This window comes from Theropithecus gelada, chromosome 10 (assembly GCF_003255815.1).
Source record: "Theropithecus gelada isolate Dixy chromosome 10, Tgel_1.0, whole genome shotgun sequence".
Taxonomy (NCBI): domain Eukaryota; kingdom Metazoa; phylum Chordata; class Mammalia; order Primates; family Cercopithecidae; genus Theropithecus; species Theropithecus gelada.
This window is the reverse complement of record NC_037678.1, coordinates 63,791,853-63,806,598: the sequence shown is the minus strand read 5'-3', so window position 1 is coordinate 63,806,598 and position 14,746 is coordinate 63,791,853. Positions and strand designations below refer to the sequence as shown.

Below are 14,746 nucleotides of genomic sequence, written 5' to 3'. Positions count from 1 at the left end.
CTCAAAGGAATGACGCTGGGTGAAAAAAACCAATCGTCAAAGGTTACCTGCTATCTGATTCTATTTATATAACATCTTTTGAAATGACAGAATTCTACAGATGGGGAACAGATTAGTAATTGCCAAGGCAGGGACAGGAGTGGGTTGGAGGGGGAGCTTAGAGAAGGAGATAGGTGTGGTTATGAACTGAGGTGGTAGATACATTGATACAGTTGCATAAACCAAAACACATCCAAATAAGTACATGTAAAACTAAGGAAATCGGCATAAGATTGGTGGGTTGTATCACTGTCAGGTTTCTGGCTGTGATATGGTGTAGTAGTTTTCAAGATGCTACCACTGGGATAAACTGGGTGAAGTGTACACAGGATCTCTTTGTACTATTTGTTACAGCTCCCTGTGAATCTACGATGATCTAAAATAAAAACGTTAATTAGTTGAAAGTGCATTGCAAGTGTATTCAAAACAGAAGTCAAAACAAAACAAACAAAAGGCAACCAAAGCCAGCTAGCTTGTCTCCCATTGAGACTTGCCACTGGCTTATGTATGCTGGAGGTCACACCCACTCAGACCCTGGGACTTTTGCCCTTTGGGCATTGCCAAGCCAACCCCTTGCCACATTTTGCCTCCAGTCTCCGAGCTGGGAGAGGCGTGAAGAACGATCTGGATCTGACCCAACCTAGCACCTGAGGATTTAGGCTGAACCCTGCTCTTCAGCTTCCGTAGAAAGGGCTTTTGGAGGGGCAGGTGATGCGGGCGACCCAGGAGATTAACAACACTTCCTGAAACCAACCAGGGGCTAACCCAATACTCATGCGACAGTGGGCCACATCACACAGATGTAGACTCCTGCCATTCTTTCCTGTTACCCAACAACCCAAAACCAGCCTTGCCTGCTGGTTCACAGATGTGCTGCATTAACGTCTCCCTACCATTCCTCCTCCAAGCTTGTGTCTCATTGCTTAGGTGCCTTAACGTTTTGAGCCAGCTCTTTTAAAAAAATATTTTTATTTTTTTGTAGAGATAAGGGTCTCGCTATGTTCCCCAGGCTGGTCTGGAACTCCTGGCCTCAAGCTTTCCTCCCACCCTGGACTCCCAAAATGTTGGAGATTGCAGGCATTGAGCCACTGCATCCAGCCCTGGCTCTTTTTATTCCTTGCACCTGTAACTTCTGGGAGGTGGATAGGACACTTTGCAGGTGGAGGAACAGGCTTAGAGAGGATCAAGTGATTGTCCTAAGACCCTTTCCGTCTGTGTCTGAAAGTTCATAGAGTCTGTGTGGAAGACCAGCTGGCTTTACACTCTGAAATTTTGTTGACCTGATGTTGTCTGAGACTCATGAGAGCAAGAGATACAATTTTTTTTAAAAGGTCATTCAAAGAGAGAAACTTTAAGATTTTCTATGTCTCAGTAGTTCCGCATTTTTCAAACTTTTTGGTCTTAGGATTTCTTTAGTTCCTTAAATTGAGCACCCCAAAGAGCTTTTGTTTATGTGGATTATATCTGTCAATATTTATCATAATATAAATGAATATTGAGAAATTTTAAAAAATAGTAATAATTCCTTTAAAATAAACCATAAACCCAAGATATATTATAACAATATAATAATCTATAATATATTTTTATTAGACTGTTATGAAAGCATAATATATAACATTTTGATGAAAAATAGCTATTTTTCAAAACAAAAAAATTTAGTGAGAAAAGTGATGTTTAAAAATTTTGCAAAATTCTTTATGTTGAGCTTAGCAGCTGGATTCTTGTATCTACTTCTGCATTTAGTCTGTTGCAATGTCACTTTTCATATAGCTTTGGGAACCACTGTACACTCATGAGAAAATGAGTGGAAAAGGTTAGTAATATCTTAGTATAGTTATGAAAATAGTTTTGACCTATGGACTTCTTGAAATGGTTTCAGGGATTCCCTATGGGGTTCCCAGACCACACTTTGAGAAGCACTGCAATAGCATATTATTTCTTCTGGTCTGTTTCTAGTCCTATCCATCCCATCTCCAGAACAACTTGCATCTCATAGTGATCAGAACAAAAGAGGCTTGAGCAGAAGTGTCAGATATTCATAATTCTGAGGCCTTGGACATTTGTATAGTCTCCAGATTTTGGGGGGTCTGCAGCCCCCATCATGTCCTGACCCTCCCTGCACCCCTTCTGGTTCCAGCACCCAGATACCCAGATCCTTAAAGTAGGGTGACTCTTGGCCGGGCACAGTGGCTCACGCCTGTAATCCCAGCACTTTGGGAGGCCAAGGCGGGAGGATTACAAGGTCAGGAGATCAAGACCATCCTGGTTAACATGGTGAAACACCGTCTCTACTAAAAATATAAAAAAATTAGCTGGGCGTGGTGGTGGGCACCTGTAGTCCCAGCTACTCGGGAGGCTGAGGCAGAAGAATGGCATGAACCCTGGAGGTGGAGCTTGCAGTGAGCCAATATAGCGCCACTGCACTCCAGCCTGGGCGACAGAGAGAGACTGCGTCTTAAAAAAAAAAAAAAAAAAAAAAAAAGGTAGAGTGACTCTATACAAGAAAACTAAAAGGGCATGGTTCCTGTTAAATGGCTGTGGCTAGAGAGGCAGACAACCAAGCTATCCAATAGAGCTTTCTGCAGTGATGGAAATATTCTCTATCTGCATTGTCCAATATGAAGCATGTGGCGATTGTGCACTTGAAATGTGGATAGTGCAACCAAGGAATTAAATTATTTTACTTTATTCTAACTAATTTAAATGTAAATAGTCACAGGTGGCTACTGGCTGCTGCATTAGACAGCACAGCCAGACCTTGCTGATACTTACAGAGCCACTGTAAGGATTTGCACTTTTCTCAAGGAGCAATGGAAGGAAAACCTCAAAAGCGTTTTGAACACGGGGCGTTGGGGTGACAATCAGATCTGAGTTGTGGAGTCTGACACATGTGTTCATCTGTGTCTCCCTCTCTGCCACAGGCCCCACCATGAGGCCCCAGCCCCACCAGAGGCCCCGCGCTGCCCTGGCCCCCGGTGCACTGTGCTAGCCCCCAGCCAGGGCGTGGGGAGGGCAGTGGCCATGGCCAGCCACGTGGACCTGCTGACGGAGCTGCAGCTGCTGGAGAAGGTGCCCACGCTGGAGCGGCTGCGGGCCGCCCAGAAGCGCCGGGCCCAGCAGCTGAAGAAGTGGGCACAGTACGAGCAGGACTTGCAGCACCGCAAGCGAAAGCATGAGCGGAAGCGCAGCACGGGCAGCCGCCGCAAGAAAGTATCATTCGAGGCCAGCGTGGCCCTGCTGGAGGCCTCGCTGAGGAACGACGCCGAGGAAGGTAGGCCCCTCTGTGCCTTGGCGGCCATGCAGCTGCCTTGGCCTCTGCTCAGGGTTTGGAATCCAGGTTCTATGCAGTAGACGTGTGGGCAAGGCAGGTCTGCAGACCCTCTTCCAAGTTCCTCTTAGGAAGTGGACGTTCCTAGGAAAACCTTCGAATTTATCATAGACTTTTTTTTCCCCTCTAAGACAGGGTCTCGCTCTGCCTCCCAGGCTGGAGGAGTACAGTGGTGCGATCTTAGCTCACTACAACCTCTGCCACCCAGGCTCAAGTGATCCTTCCACCTCAGCTTCCCTAGTAGCTGGGATCACAGGTGTACTGCCACCATACCCAGCTAATTAAAAAAAAAAAGTTTTTTGTAGAGATAGGGGTCTCATTTTGTTGCCCCGGCTGGTCTCGAATTCCTAAGCTCAAGTGATCTGCCCACATTGGTCTCCCAAAGTGCCGGGATTACAGGCATGAGCCACAGCGCCAGACCTAGACTTTTTGTTTAAACATCTTCATTCATTTTTATTTATTTATTTATTTATTTATTTATTTATACATAGGGTCTTACTATGTTGCCCAGGCTGGTCTCAAACTCCCAGCTTAAAGGGATCCTCGTGCCTCAGCCTCCCAAGCAGCTAGGATTATAGGCAAGCCACCTTGCCCAGCTTTATTTTTTTGGGAACAAGGATTCCAGCCTTTGGCTAAGGAATACCATAATAACTTTCTTTCTCTCCCACAAATATTTGCAGATAACCACAAATATTTACAGACAACTTCTTTTGCATTACTTTCCTAGATATGGTGGTGAACAAGTTGGATCTGGGTTCTCCCCACCAAGAGCTCAATACTCATGGGATGTTGCATTTCGTAAAGCTCTCCTCTGTGCCAGACCCCATGCCTGGCACCCTCTGAATGCTGTTCCGTGTATTCAGTGTATGTAGCCTTTGCTGCAGTCATAAATGGTGTAGAGGGATGGACTCGGAAGTGAGACTACCTGAATCTGAAACTGGCTTTGTCAGTTCCCTGCATGAGCTTAACACGTAGACAAGTCTCTTCTGCTCTCTGTATTTCGTTTACACCTCTGTAAAATGGGGCTAATAAGAAAATCCACTTTAAGGGCTTGCTGTGAACATTAAGTTAGAAAATCCCTGTGAAGTTCTTAAACATGGTCCCTTATGCTAAGGAAGTGATTATTAATGTTTTATTTTATTGTATTAGTATATTTTATTTACATTAACAGAGGATGTCCATAAAGTCTGAAAACAGATATAGACAATGCTGTCTAGGACATTTTCACTCTGTAAAATGAATGAGTAAATAAATATAAACAAACATGTATACACATTCATATAATTTATGTTTCCAGGTTTTTTTCTTTTTCTTTTTCTTTTTTTTATTTTTTTTGAGATGGAGTCTCGCTTGTTGCCCAGTCTGGGCAGAGTGCAGCGGTATGATCTCGGCTCACTGCAACCTCTGCCTCCCAGGTTCCAGCAATTCTTCTGCCTTAGCCTCCTGAGTAGCTGGGATTGCAGGCGTACACCTCCATGCCCTGGCTATTTTTTAAAACTTTTAGTAGAGATGGGATTTCACCATGTTGGCCAACCTGGTCTCGAACTCTTGACCTCAGGTGATCCACCTGCCTTGGCCTTCCAAAGTGCTGGGGATTACAGGCACGAGTCACTGGGCCCAGCCTATGTTTCCAGATTTTATGGATACCTTGTACTTGTCATATTTAACTTAGTTATATTATTTTTGTGTCTCATGAGCTAGATATCATGATCTGTACCATGTACAGTGCTTTAAGAGCCATATATGATAACACCCATTTTACAGATGGGGGAACTGAAACTCATAGAGGTTCAGAACCTTGACCAAGGTGGCAGAGCGGGATCAGAACCACTGGCATCTGACTCTTGTCACTGCCCTCATAGCCTTGTAGGTTTGCTTCCTGTTGTAGGAATAAATGGAGGATCCACGATTTAACCACAGCCCCCTTCCCTGGGCTTGTTTGGAGGCAGTCTCGCCTGCTCATTGTGAGCCAAGGTCTGTGCACCTCCCTGTTCCCCGGGGCACCTCTGATGCATCCCTGTATAATAAACCTTCCTGGCTGTCCCTGGAGAGGCCTGGCCATGCTTCCTGGGTCCCTGCACACACCTTCCCGTCAATGAAAGAACAGAGAGGTGGTGGCATTTCTGGCCCAAGAGGTGCTGGGTTTTAGTCACCTTGCTCTTCAGGTTCTAGAACCTCTGAGAAGTGTAATTCCACTTCCACCTGGCTGCAGAGGGCTCTAGGAAACGAGCCAAGAGGCATCCCTGGAACTACTCTGCTGCAAGCTGCTCCACTGAGAGCCCGGGGTGAGCAGCCCTGGTGAGAAGAGAGGTGGAATCTCGGGCTTGGGGACATGGCCCCGAGGCTCCTTCCCACGTGCAGTTTGCCGAGTGACGCGGCAGCCCCATCCCCACGCAGTGGGTGGCTTGTCATGATGTCTAATTTTTGTTGGGGGCGGAAGTTCATCAGCTCTTCTCACCCCTCATTATTGACTGACTTCTTGCCTGACAAAGCCCCATTGCCCCTCCCTGAGGGGCTCTGTGAACGGGCTGCGGGCTTCAGACCATTCTCCCAGCCCCCTGCCGAGTCCCTACCCCTTGCTGATGTCTTGTTTCCCGGTTAGAAGGAGCACTGGGTTGGGAGTGAAGGGGTCAGTGCCCCGCAGCCCTGCCTGTGACTTTGAGCAGCTTGTTTCATCTCTGTGGGTCCAGTTTTTTTGTTTTGTTTTGTTTTGTTTTGTTTTTGAGACCAAGTCTCGCTCTGTCACCCAGGCTGGAGTGCAGTGGTGCAATCTTGGCTGACGGCAACCTCAGCCTCCCGAGTTCAAGCGATTCTCCTGCCTCAGCCTCTTGAGTAGCTGAGACTACAGGCATGCGCCACCACACCCAGCTAATTTTTGTATTTTTAGTAGAGTTGGGGTTTTGCCGTGTTGGCAAGGCTGGTCTCAAACTCCTGACCTCAAAGTGATCCACCCACCTCGGCCTCCCAAAGTGCTGGGATTACAGGCGTGAGCCACTGCATTCAGTTTTTTAATCTGTGAGATCAGGTTTTGAAGCTTGCCCTGAAGAGGGTATGGCAAGACTTAGACAAGGTCCTGGATGTGACAGTTCTTTGAAAATTTACCCTGAGACCTGTACCAGCGTGGTGATAATGCACTTTATTTTGTTTTGTTTTTCACAGACTTTAATGTTTTTTAGAACCTAAACATGCACAAATACATTCTTCTTGTAAAAAACAATCAACATAGAAGTGTACAAAGTAAAAAGTCCTTTCTGTCTCTCCCTTCCTCCCTCTCTCCTTCCTCCCTTCCTTTGCTTCTTTTTGTCCATCCGTCACTACTGTTGTTAGTGTGATGTTTCTTTTCCAGGTATTTTTTTTCATTTGCCTATGCATTTGTGGACTTCAGAGAAATATAGAGCTAGGTTTCTTTTTTAAAAAGCTTTTACATAAGTGATGGTATCCTGGACACATTATTCTGCAATTTTCTTTTTTTCCTACCCAACAGTATATCTTGGAGACATTTTCATGCCAGAACATATACAGTACAGATCTGTGCCATTATTTTTATCTGCTGTGTAGTATTCCATAGTATGGATTCACCAGAATTTTCGAACTAGCTCCTTATTGATGTAGATCTTTCCAGTAGCTTTGCTTTTGCCACAGTGAATGTTTTATGTGCATGTGCAAATGTTTATAGAGGACAGATGTGGTGAAACGAAAGCGATGGATCCGAAGGTATTAAATTTGAATGAGAAAAGTGCTAGACCCCATGGGCTGGTCCCTCTGTCTCTAGGGGCAGCCAAGTGAGGGGAAGGGGCCAGAACACTGTGCTCTGTGCCAGGCCCTGGGGTTGGTTTGGGGGTCCACAGGTGCCTGGGTTTGGATGAGGGGTGTGAGGCTGCCATCAGTCAGCCCTTGACCTCACTGGGCTATGCTCAGCTTCCTGGCAGCACTACAGAGCCTGCTGCTTCCAGCAGGCTAGAAACGGCTGCTTCTTGCTGGTGGAGCTGGTGTTTGGGAGGCTGCCGGGGTGTTAGCTCACAGTGGTGTGGGAACGTGGGGTGGCAGCTCCCCCGCTCCCCTGAGCTCACAGCAGCCTCTGAGTCAACCTCCCCCACCTGCCTGGGGAATGTGAGTTGTTTCCAGAGAAAGGCAGGCTGGGAACTCTGAGTTTCGTCCTCTGGTCCCATATTGCCTTTAGGCTAGTGTCCTTGCCCTTGGACTTGCCTGAGCCCCATGCTCACTGCTCTCACTGCCATCACCCTCTGCCCCAGGCAATGCCAGCTCCACCGAGATCCTCCCTTATTCCCTGTGTTATCTTACCTCCACACCTTTATATATGCAATTCCCTCTGTCTGGGACACTCTTCCTGTGACTAACTTCTGTAACCCTCAGCTTTGAGTCCGGCGTGACCTCTAGGGAGCCATCCGTGAGCCTTTTCTGCACTCCCACCCCATCACTGGTTAAAGTAGCAACTCAATACGTAGCTGATGTTTACTGAGAGACAGTGTAGTGTCATGGCTAGGAGCACAGACCCTGCAGTTTGTCCTCCAGGATTCAAATCCCCGCTCTACCATTTACTAGCTGTGCATCCTTGGGAAAGTTACTTTACTTCTCGGTGCCTCTGTTTCTCCATCTGTAAAAATGAGGATGATAATATACCTGCTCCAAAAGTTGTTGGGGGGGTTCAATTAAGTTGATAAATGTTGAAGTGGTATGGTAAGAGCTATATAAGTGATATAAATTGTTGTTATTCTACACTATTATTCTACATTTACATAATCTATTATTACGGCATATTCTGATTGTCATCATTGTTATTATTTATCAGGTACTTTGTACCAGACAGCTTGCCTTACATATGTTATCTCGGTTAATCTTTATAGTAACTCTTTGAGGTTAGAGAGTCAAACCCCATTTTTTATAAATAGCTTGGGGTTCAGTTTACATATTATACAATTTGCCCACTTTAAGTGTACAATTCAATGATTTTCAGTAAATTTACAGAGTTGTGCATCCATCAGTCACAATCTAATTGTAAAACATTTCCATTGCTGGGTGGGGTGGCTCACACCTGTAATCCCAGCACTTTGGGAGGCCCAGGTAGAGGATCACTTAAGCCCAGGAGTTCTAGACCAGCCTGGAAAGTCCGTCTGTACCACAGGAAAAAAAAAAAAAAAAGCCAGGCGTGGCGGCACATGCCTGTGGTCCCAGCCACTTGGAAGGCTTAGGCAGGAGGATCACTTAAGTCTGGGAGGTTAAAGCTGCAGTGAGCCATGATTGAACCACTAACCTGGGTGACAGAGCAAGACCCCATCTCAAAAACAAACAGAAAGCATTTTCATCATCCCAAAAAGAAGCCTCATGCCCATTTGCAGTAACTCCTGGTTCCCAGCCCCAGGCAACCATAATCTACTTTCTGTCTGTATAGATTTGCGTTTTCTGGACATATTATTTACATGGAATCATATAATATATGATCTTTGTGATTGGCTTCTTTCATTCAGAATACTGCTTTCAAAGTTCATCCTTGGTGTGACATCATATTTCAGGGTTTCATTCCTTTTCATTGCCCCGTAGTATTCCATTGTATAGATATACCACATTTTGTTTATCCATTCACCAGTAGGTGAGCATTTGGATTATTTCTGTTTTGGGGTAGGATGAAGAATGCTGGTAAGCAAATTTGGGTACAAGTCTTCGTGTGGATATATGTTTTCATTTCTCCTGGGTCATCACCTTGGAATAGAATTGTTGGGTCATATGGTAAATTATGTTTAACTTTTTAAGAAACTGCTGTACTGTCTTGGAAAATGGCTTCACTGTGTTAATTCTTATCCCCCCGTTTTACGGATGAGGAATTTGAAGCTCAGAGAGACTAAGTCACCTGCCAAGGTCTCATAGGTTTTAAGTATCAGACTCAATCCCAGGACTCAAACCCAGATCAGTTGTCTCTGAAGCCCATGTATTTAACCACCAGGCAGTTCTGTACTTCCTGCTTTTGTTTTCACTAGAAAAGCAGATAACCCTCAGTTGTGGTTCTAATCTGTGTTTGTTTTGGCCTTAGGCATCCTGGTGTTTCTGCTGGCCTCTTAGGCCCTTTGATTTGGGGGCCCCCAGATAAGCTCTTTAGCCCCAGATATAACTCTTTCTAGGGCCACAATAGCCCAGCCTCCCTTGAAATCATCGAATTTATGTTAAGTTGTTAGAGACTTCTGTTTTTCTCTCAGAGTGTGTAGGGTTTTCTTTATGGAAATTCTCATTCAAAAAATGTTTGAGTGATTCTTCTGTACTCTAAATTTAACTCTTATTAAATTTAATGATTTTTCTCACTGTAAAGGTTTTTGAACTCTTTTTTAAGCAGAGGAAACTTTTCTTTAAATGAGATACTATTCAGAAGCCCAATATGTAAAACAAAGGAAGGAGCTGTTCTGACTGGGGTCAGATGGGTGGGGTGCTCAGTCATCCCCGCCACCTGCAACCCCCCCCCCCCCCCCCCGGCACAGCACAGGACACCTGGGCCCTGCCGCCCGCCTCTTAAACCATTGGCTCATCTACAGGAACTAACTCTGACTTTCACTTTTGGTGATTTTGAAAAGGGAAGTTTCTTTTCTTCTAATTATTTAAAAAAAAAAAAAACCCTATTATTGTTATAGAAACTTTTAGAAGTACAGAAAAAAGAAGCATTAAGAAGATAAAATCACCCATATTCCCACTGAACAGCAACAACCATTGATTATATTTTGGTATTGTTGTGTCAGGCAGCGTCCTGGGAGGAAACAAATGGTGATTTTATATGGGGCGATTTGTGGAAAGTTTGATGAAGGGGCAGTTTGTAAAAGGTTTAGGGAAGTGGTCCTCAAACTTTTTGGTCTCAGAGCCCCTTTATATTCTTAAAACCTGAGAACTTCTAAGAGTTTTGGTTTAACTGGGTTCTATCTACCCATATTTACTGTATTTGAAATTTAAACAGAAGCATTAAATATTTATTCATTAATTAAGTCAGAGTGATAAACACATTATCTATTGACTATCTGCTTCTGCGTAGCAGATGAGCTCAAAATTTAGCAGCTTAAAACAATAAACATTTACTGCCTCACACAATTTCTGTGGCTCAGGGATCCAGAGCAGCTCAGCTGGGCGGTTCTAGTTCAGGATATCTCATAAGGTTGCAGTCACTTCAGGATTTACCTGGGGCTGGAGAATCCAACTTCCAAGATGGCTCACAGGCATGGCTCTTGGCAGGAGGCCTCAGTTCCCTGCCATGTGACCCTCTCTATAGGACAGCTCCACTGTTCTCTCAGCATGGCAGGTGGCTTTTTTCAGAGTGAGTGATCCAAGAGATAGAGGAATCCACAATGCCTTTATGACCTCGTGTTGGAAATCATGTACCATCACTTCTACCATCTTTTATTCATGAGAAATGACTCACTAGGTCCAGCCCACACTCCAGGGGTGGGGAATTAAGCTTCATCTTTTGAAGAGAGAATTTGTGGACATGTTTTAAAACCACCACATGTTAACATAAATATTTTTATGAAAAATGATATTTTTCAAAACAAAAAAAAAAGCAATGAGGAGAGTAGCCTTGTTTTATATTTTTGCAAATCTTTTTAAGATCTGGCTTAACGGAAGACAGTTGGAGTATCTTATCTGCTTCTGCCTTCAATCTGTTGTGATATGTTATTTTGGTTGAAGTAAATAAAGAAAGTCTTATGTAGTTGGAAAAGGGAGGAAATATTTTAATTTGCTTTTTCAGATATTGTGGATATTCTTTGATACTACATCTAAACTCAACAAGTAGTACTTTCTTAAAGGTTAGTTGCAGTGCAGAATCTGAAGCCATATCAATTTACATCAAAATCCATTGGTCTGTCTTGCATTTTGAATGGTTCTTTTACCCATGTGTACTTTTTTTTTTTTACTGTAATGTATTGGATCTGTTAGAAAATATTGGTTCACTTTGCCCATGTGTACTTTTTAAAAAAATGTAATGTATTGGATCTGTTAGAAAATATTGGTTCACTGAGTTATACAGATCTTCCAAATGTTGACACGTTGCTTTATACAATATAAGAAAATGCATAGTTTCAATACCAGTCTTGCCATACAATTATTCAAGTACTGGGAAACTCTTAAGTTCATGGTAGCTATAAAAGTTTTCTAAAATTTGGATTTTTGCTTAAAAGTTCAAATTCTATCATTGGTAAAATGCTGTCAGTTGTGAGAAGATCCATTTGCCCTTTTTAGGAAAAAAAAAAAAAAAAAAAAAACACTGCCTGTTAAATACTCAAGTCTGAATAACCATTGTTTGCTAGACATCCTTTAAGTAAAACGAGTGCTCCATGAGAGAAGAGGCTAGCTTAGCACACAGCTTCAAAAATGGCTCAAGTGGGCCGGATGCGGTGGCTCACGCCTGTAATCCCAGCACTTTGGGAGGCCGAGGCAGGCGGATCACAAGGTCAGGAGATCGAGACCACAGTGAAACCCCGTCTCTACTAAAAATACAAAAAATTAGCCGGGCGCGGTGGCGGGAGCCTGTAGTCCCAGCTACTCAGGAGGCTGGTGTGAACCCGGGAGGCGGAGCTTGCAGTGAGTGGAGATCAGGCCACTGCACTCCAGCCTGGGGGACAGAGCGAGACTCCGTCTCAAAAAAAAAAAAAAAAAAAAAAAATGGTTCAAGTATTGCAGTTGGAGACAATGATTATTCTTTTTTTGAACTTCCCATTTTGTCACATGGAATATTAAAAGGACATATACTCAAGGATTAAGGTTTCATAAAATTGATACATTTTACTGCTTTATCAAGGACATTTTTAAGGGAAACTGGTATTGATTTTTTTTCTTTTGATTGCACATACAAAACAATGAAGTTGGTGATTGCTAGTACAGCTTGGTGCCACTGAGTTAATTCTATTAAAACAATAGTAGTTTTACCCACCATTGCTTTTATACCATCAGTGCAAATGTCAACACAGTGGAAAATGCAAGTAATTTCTAAGTGTTACTGTGAAAATCATTTTGATGTTTTAATACCCTGAAAGAGTCTAGGGACCACTTTGAGAACCACTGGTTTATGGGGGTCAACAAGGAATGGGGCAATACCCTGGGATAGGAAAAGTTGGGAGATCTTACCCACCCCACCCCACCGCCCCCCGGGCCTGAAGGAGACAAGGAAATGGAACCTACTAGAACCTAAGGCAGGTACATACGGTACATATGGGAGAGGGTTGACTAACAGGAGCGGTGGCTGCCACTCCATGCCTCTGCCATTCTGGTGCTTTCAATGACAAACCTAACCAGAAAGCAGAATGCAAGGAAGCCTTTGATGTAGTGCAAGTCGGCTGACTTCCTCAGGCATGGAGAAGGGAAGATCTAGAAGAACAGATGGGGCAGAGAGTGAGCCCAGCTGTCTTCAACCCTTCGGATGTACACACAAACAAGGAGTGAGTTTGTGTACATTTAAAAAACAACTTTTAGGGCCAAATATGGTGGCCCATGCCTGTCATCTTAGAGCTTTGGGAGCCTGAGGTGGGAGGATGGCTTGAGCCCAGGAGTTCAAGACTGCAATGAGCTGTGATGGTGCCACTACACTCCAGCCTAAGTGACAGAGGAAGAGTCTGTCCCTAAAAAATAAATAAACAAATACATAAAAATGTAAAAGTAAAAACAACTTTTAGCCTAACATTCACTTGTGAATTCCGCAAAATGAGTCATTTGCTAGAGCTGTGGTATCATGGAGAGCCTGTCTGAGGAGGTGATTTGGGCTCGGACCTGAATGTGGAGGAGCCTGGGAGAAATGTACAAAGGATATCTGATGGGAATAGGCTTGGCGTGTTTGAAGACAGGAGAAAGATGGGAGGTGGAAGGGTAGGGGGAGCAGGTGGTTGGGGAGAGCATACTGACCTTAGAAGACTAGAGTAGGAACTGTATATTTGATTTCGATGAAAAGCCACTGGTGGTTTTGAAAGGGGAATCATATGATGAGACATAGATTTTGAATTAGGGATGGATTTTCCTAGTTGCTGAGTGCAGAGTGGACTGTAGGAATCTATTTTCACGGGGCTGTGAGGGGAGCAGGGAGGCTCATGAGAAGCCATCACAGTGGTGAGAACCTATGGTGGTCACTGGATGATGCAGAAATCAGGAGGTGGAGCCCACAGGGCTTCTGTGTCAAGTGACGGAGGAGGGACTCAGTGATGACTCTTGGGTTTTTGGTTTGAACACCTAGGTGGATAACAGTGCCACATTCTGAGACTGGGAAGATCGGAGTAGGAGGGAGGAGGGGATTTGGAGAGAATCAAGTTCTGTACGACTGTCCAAGTTGACCTGTCCTTTTAACATCTACATGGAGTTCTTGAAAGGGCAGATGAATATGTGAGTCTGGAGCTCAGGGGAGATATGAGGGATGGCTATAATATTTGGGAAGTCATCAGCATGATACGAGTGCAGTCTTTTCAAAAATGCGGGACAGTATGAGGTCATCTAGGAAGAAAGGGTAGTTGGAGCAGAGAAGGGATCGCAGAGAAGGGATCACTAGAGAAAGCTCTGGGACACCTCAATAGCTGCCTGTTGACTCAAGAAGAAGAGAACAAAGGAGACCAGAATCATCTACTCAGATGGTAGAAAGAAAACTAGGAAGAGTGTGGCATCTCAGAAGCCTGGAAGAAAGGACTGTCGGCTCAGTCAAATGCTGTTGAGGGGTTGAATATTTTGTCTTATCTTTATACAGTCTTTGGAAAAAGAGATTTCTAATGATGACCTCATATATCCTGTCTGGATGTTCCATAATTTATGCAACTACTCCCTTATTATTGTATTTTGAGGCCATTCCCAATTTTTGCTACTATAAATTATGCCGTGGTGAATATCAATGTATAAAAATATTTGGTTGGCTGGGTGCAGTGGCTCATGCCTATGAATCCCAGCACTTTGAGAGGCCAAGGCAGGAGGATCACTTGAGCCCAGGAGTTCAAGACCAGCCTAGGCAACATAGTGAGATCCCGTATCTACACAAAATTAAAAAAATTACCCAGGTGTAGTGACGTGTACCTGTGGTCTTAGCAACTTGGTGGGGTGGAGGTGGGAGGAACTCGAGCCCAGGAGGTTGAGGCTGCAGTAAGCCGTGATTGTGCCACTGCACTCCAGCCCAGGTGACAGAGTGAGACCCTGTCTCCAAAAAACTAAATAGATAAAATAAAAATAAAAAGTATTTGGCCATAGGTTTATTTACTAGGTAGATTCCCAGATGTTCATTGGCTTTGAGGTCTCGAAATAAACCACTAATTTGACTACGAGAGAGGTTGCATCAGCTGTGTGTATCCATCCCTGCTGTCTCCCCACCTCATCACTACCTGCCACATCAATGCTGGATGATGACATTGAAAACACACTTTT

General features: G+C 44.2%; 1 protein-coding gene across 2 annotated transcripts in view; it reads left to right on the top strand.

The window, feature by feature from the left end:
• Nucleotides 1-14,746, top strand: part of PPP1R16B (protein phosphatase 1 regulatory subunit 16B) — a 119,453-nt gene that overhangs the window by 27,920 nt on the left and 76,787 nt on the right. For both annotated transcript variants that reach the window (XM_025400127.1, XM_025400126.1), the window contains exon 2: nucleotides 2,964-3,313. In XM_025400127.1, coding sequence (XP_025255912.1) covers nucleotides 3,064-3,313 — 250 coding nt within the window. In that variant the 5' untranslated portion in view covers nucleotides 2,964-3,063. The remainder of the gene's footprint in view (nucleotides 1-2,963; nucleotides 3,314-14,746) is intronic.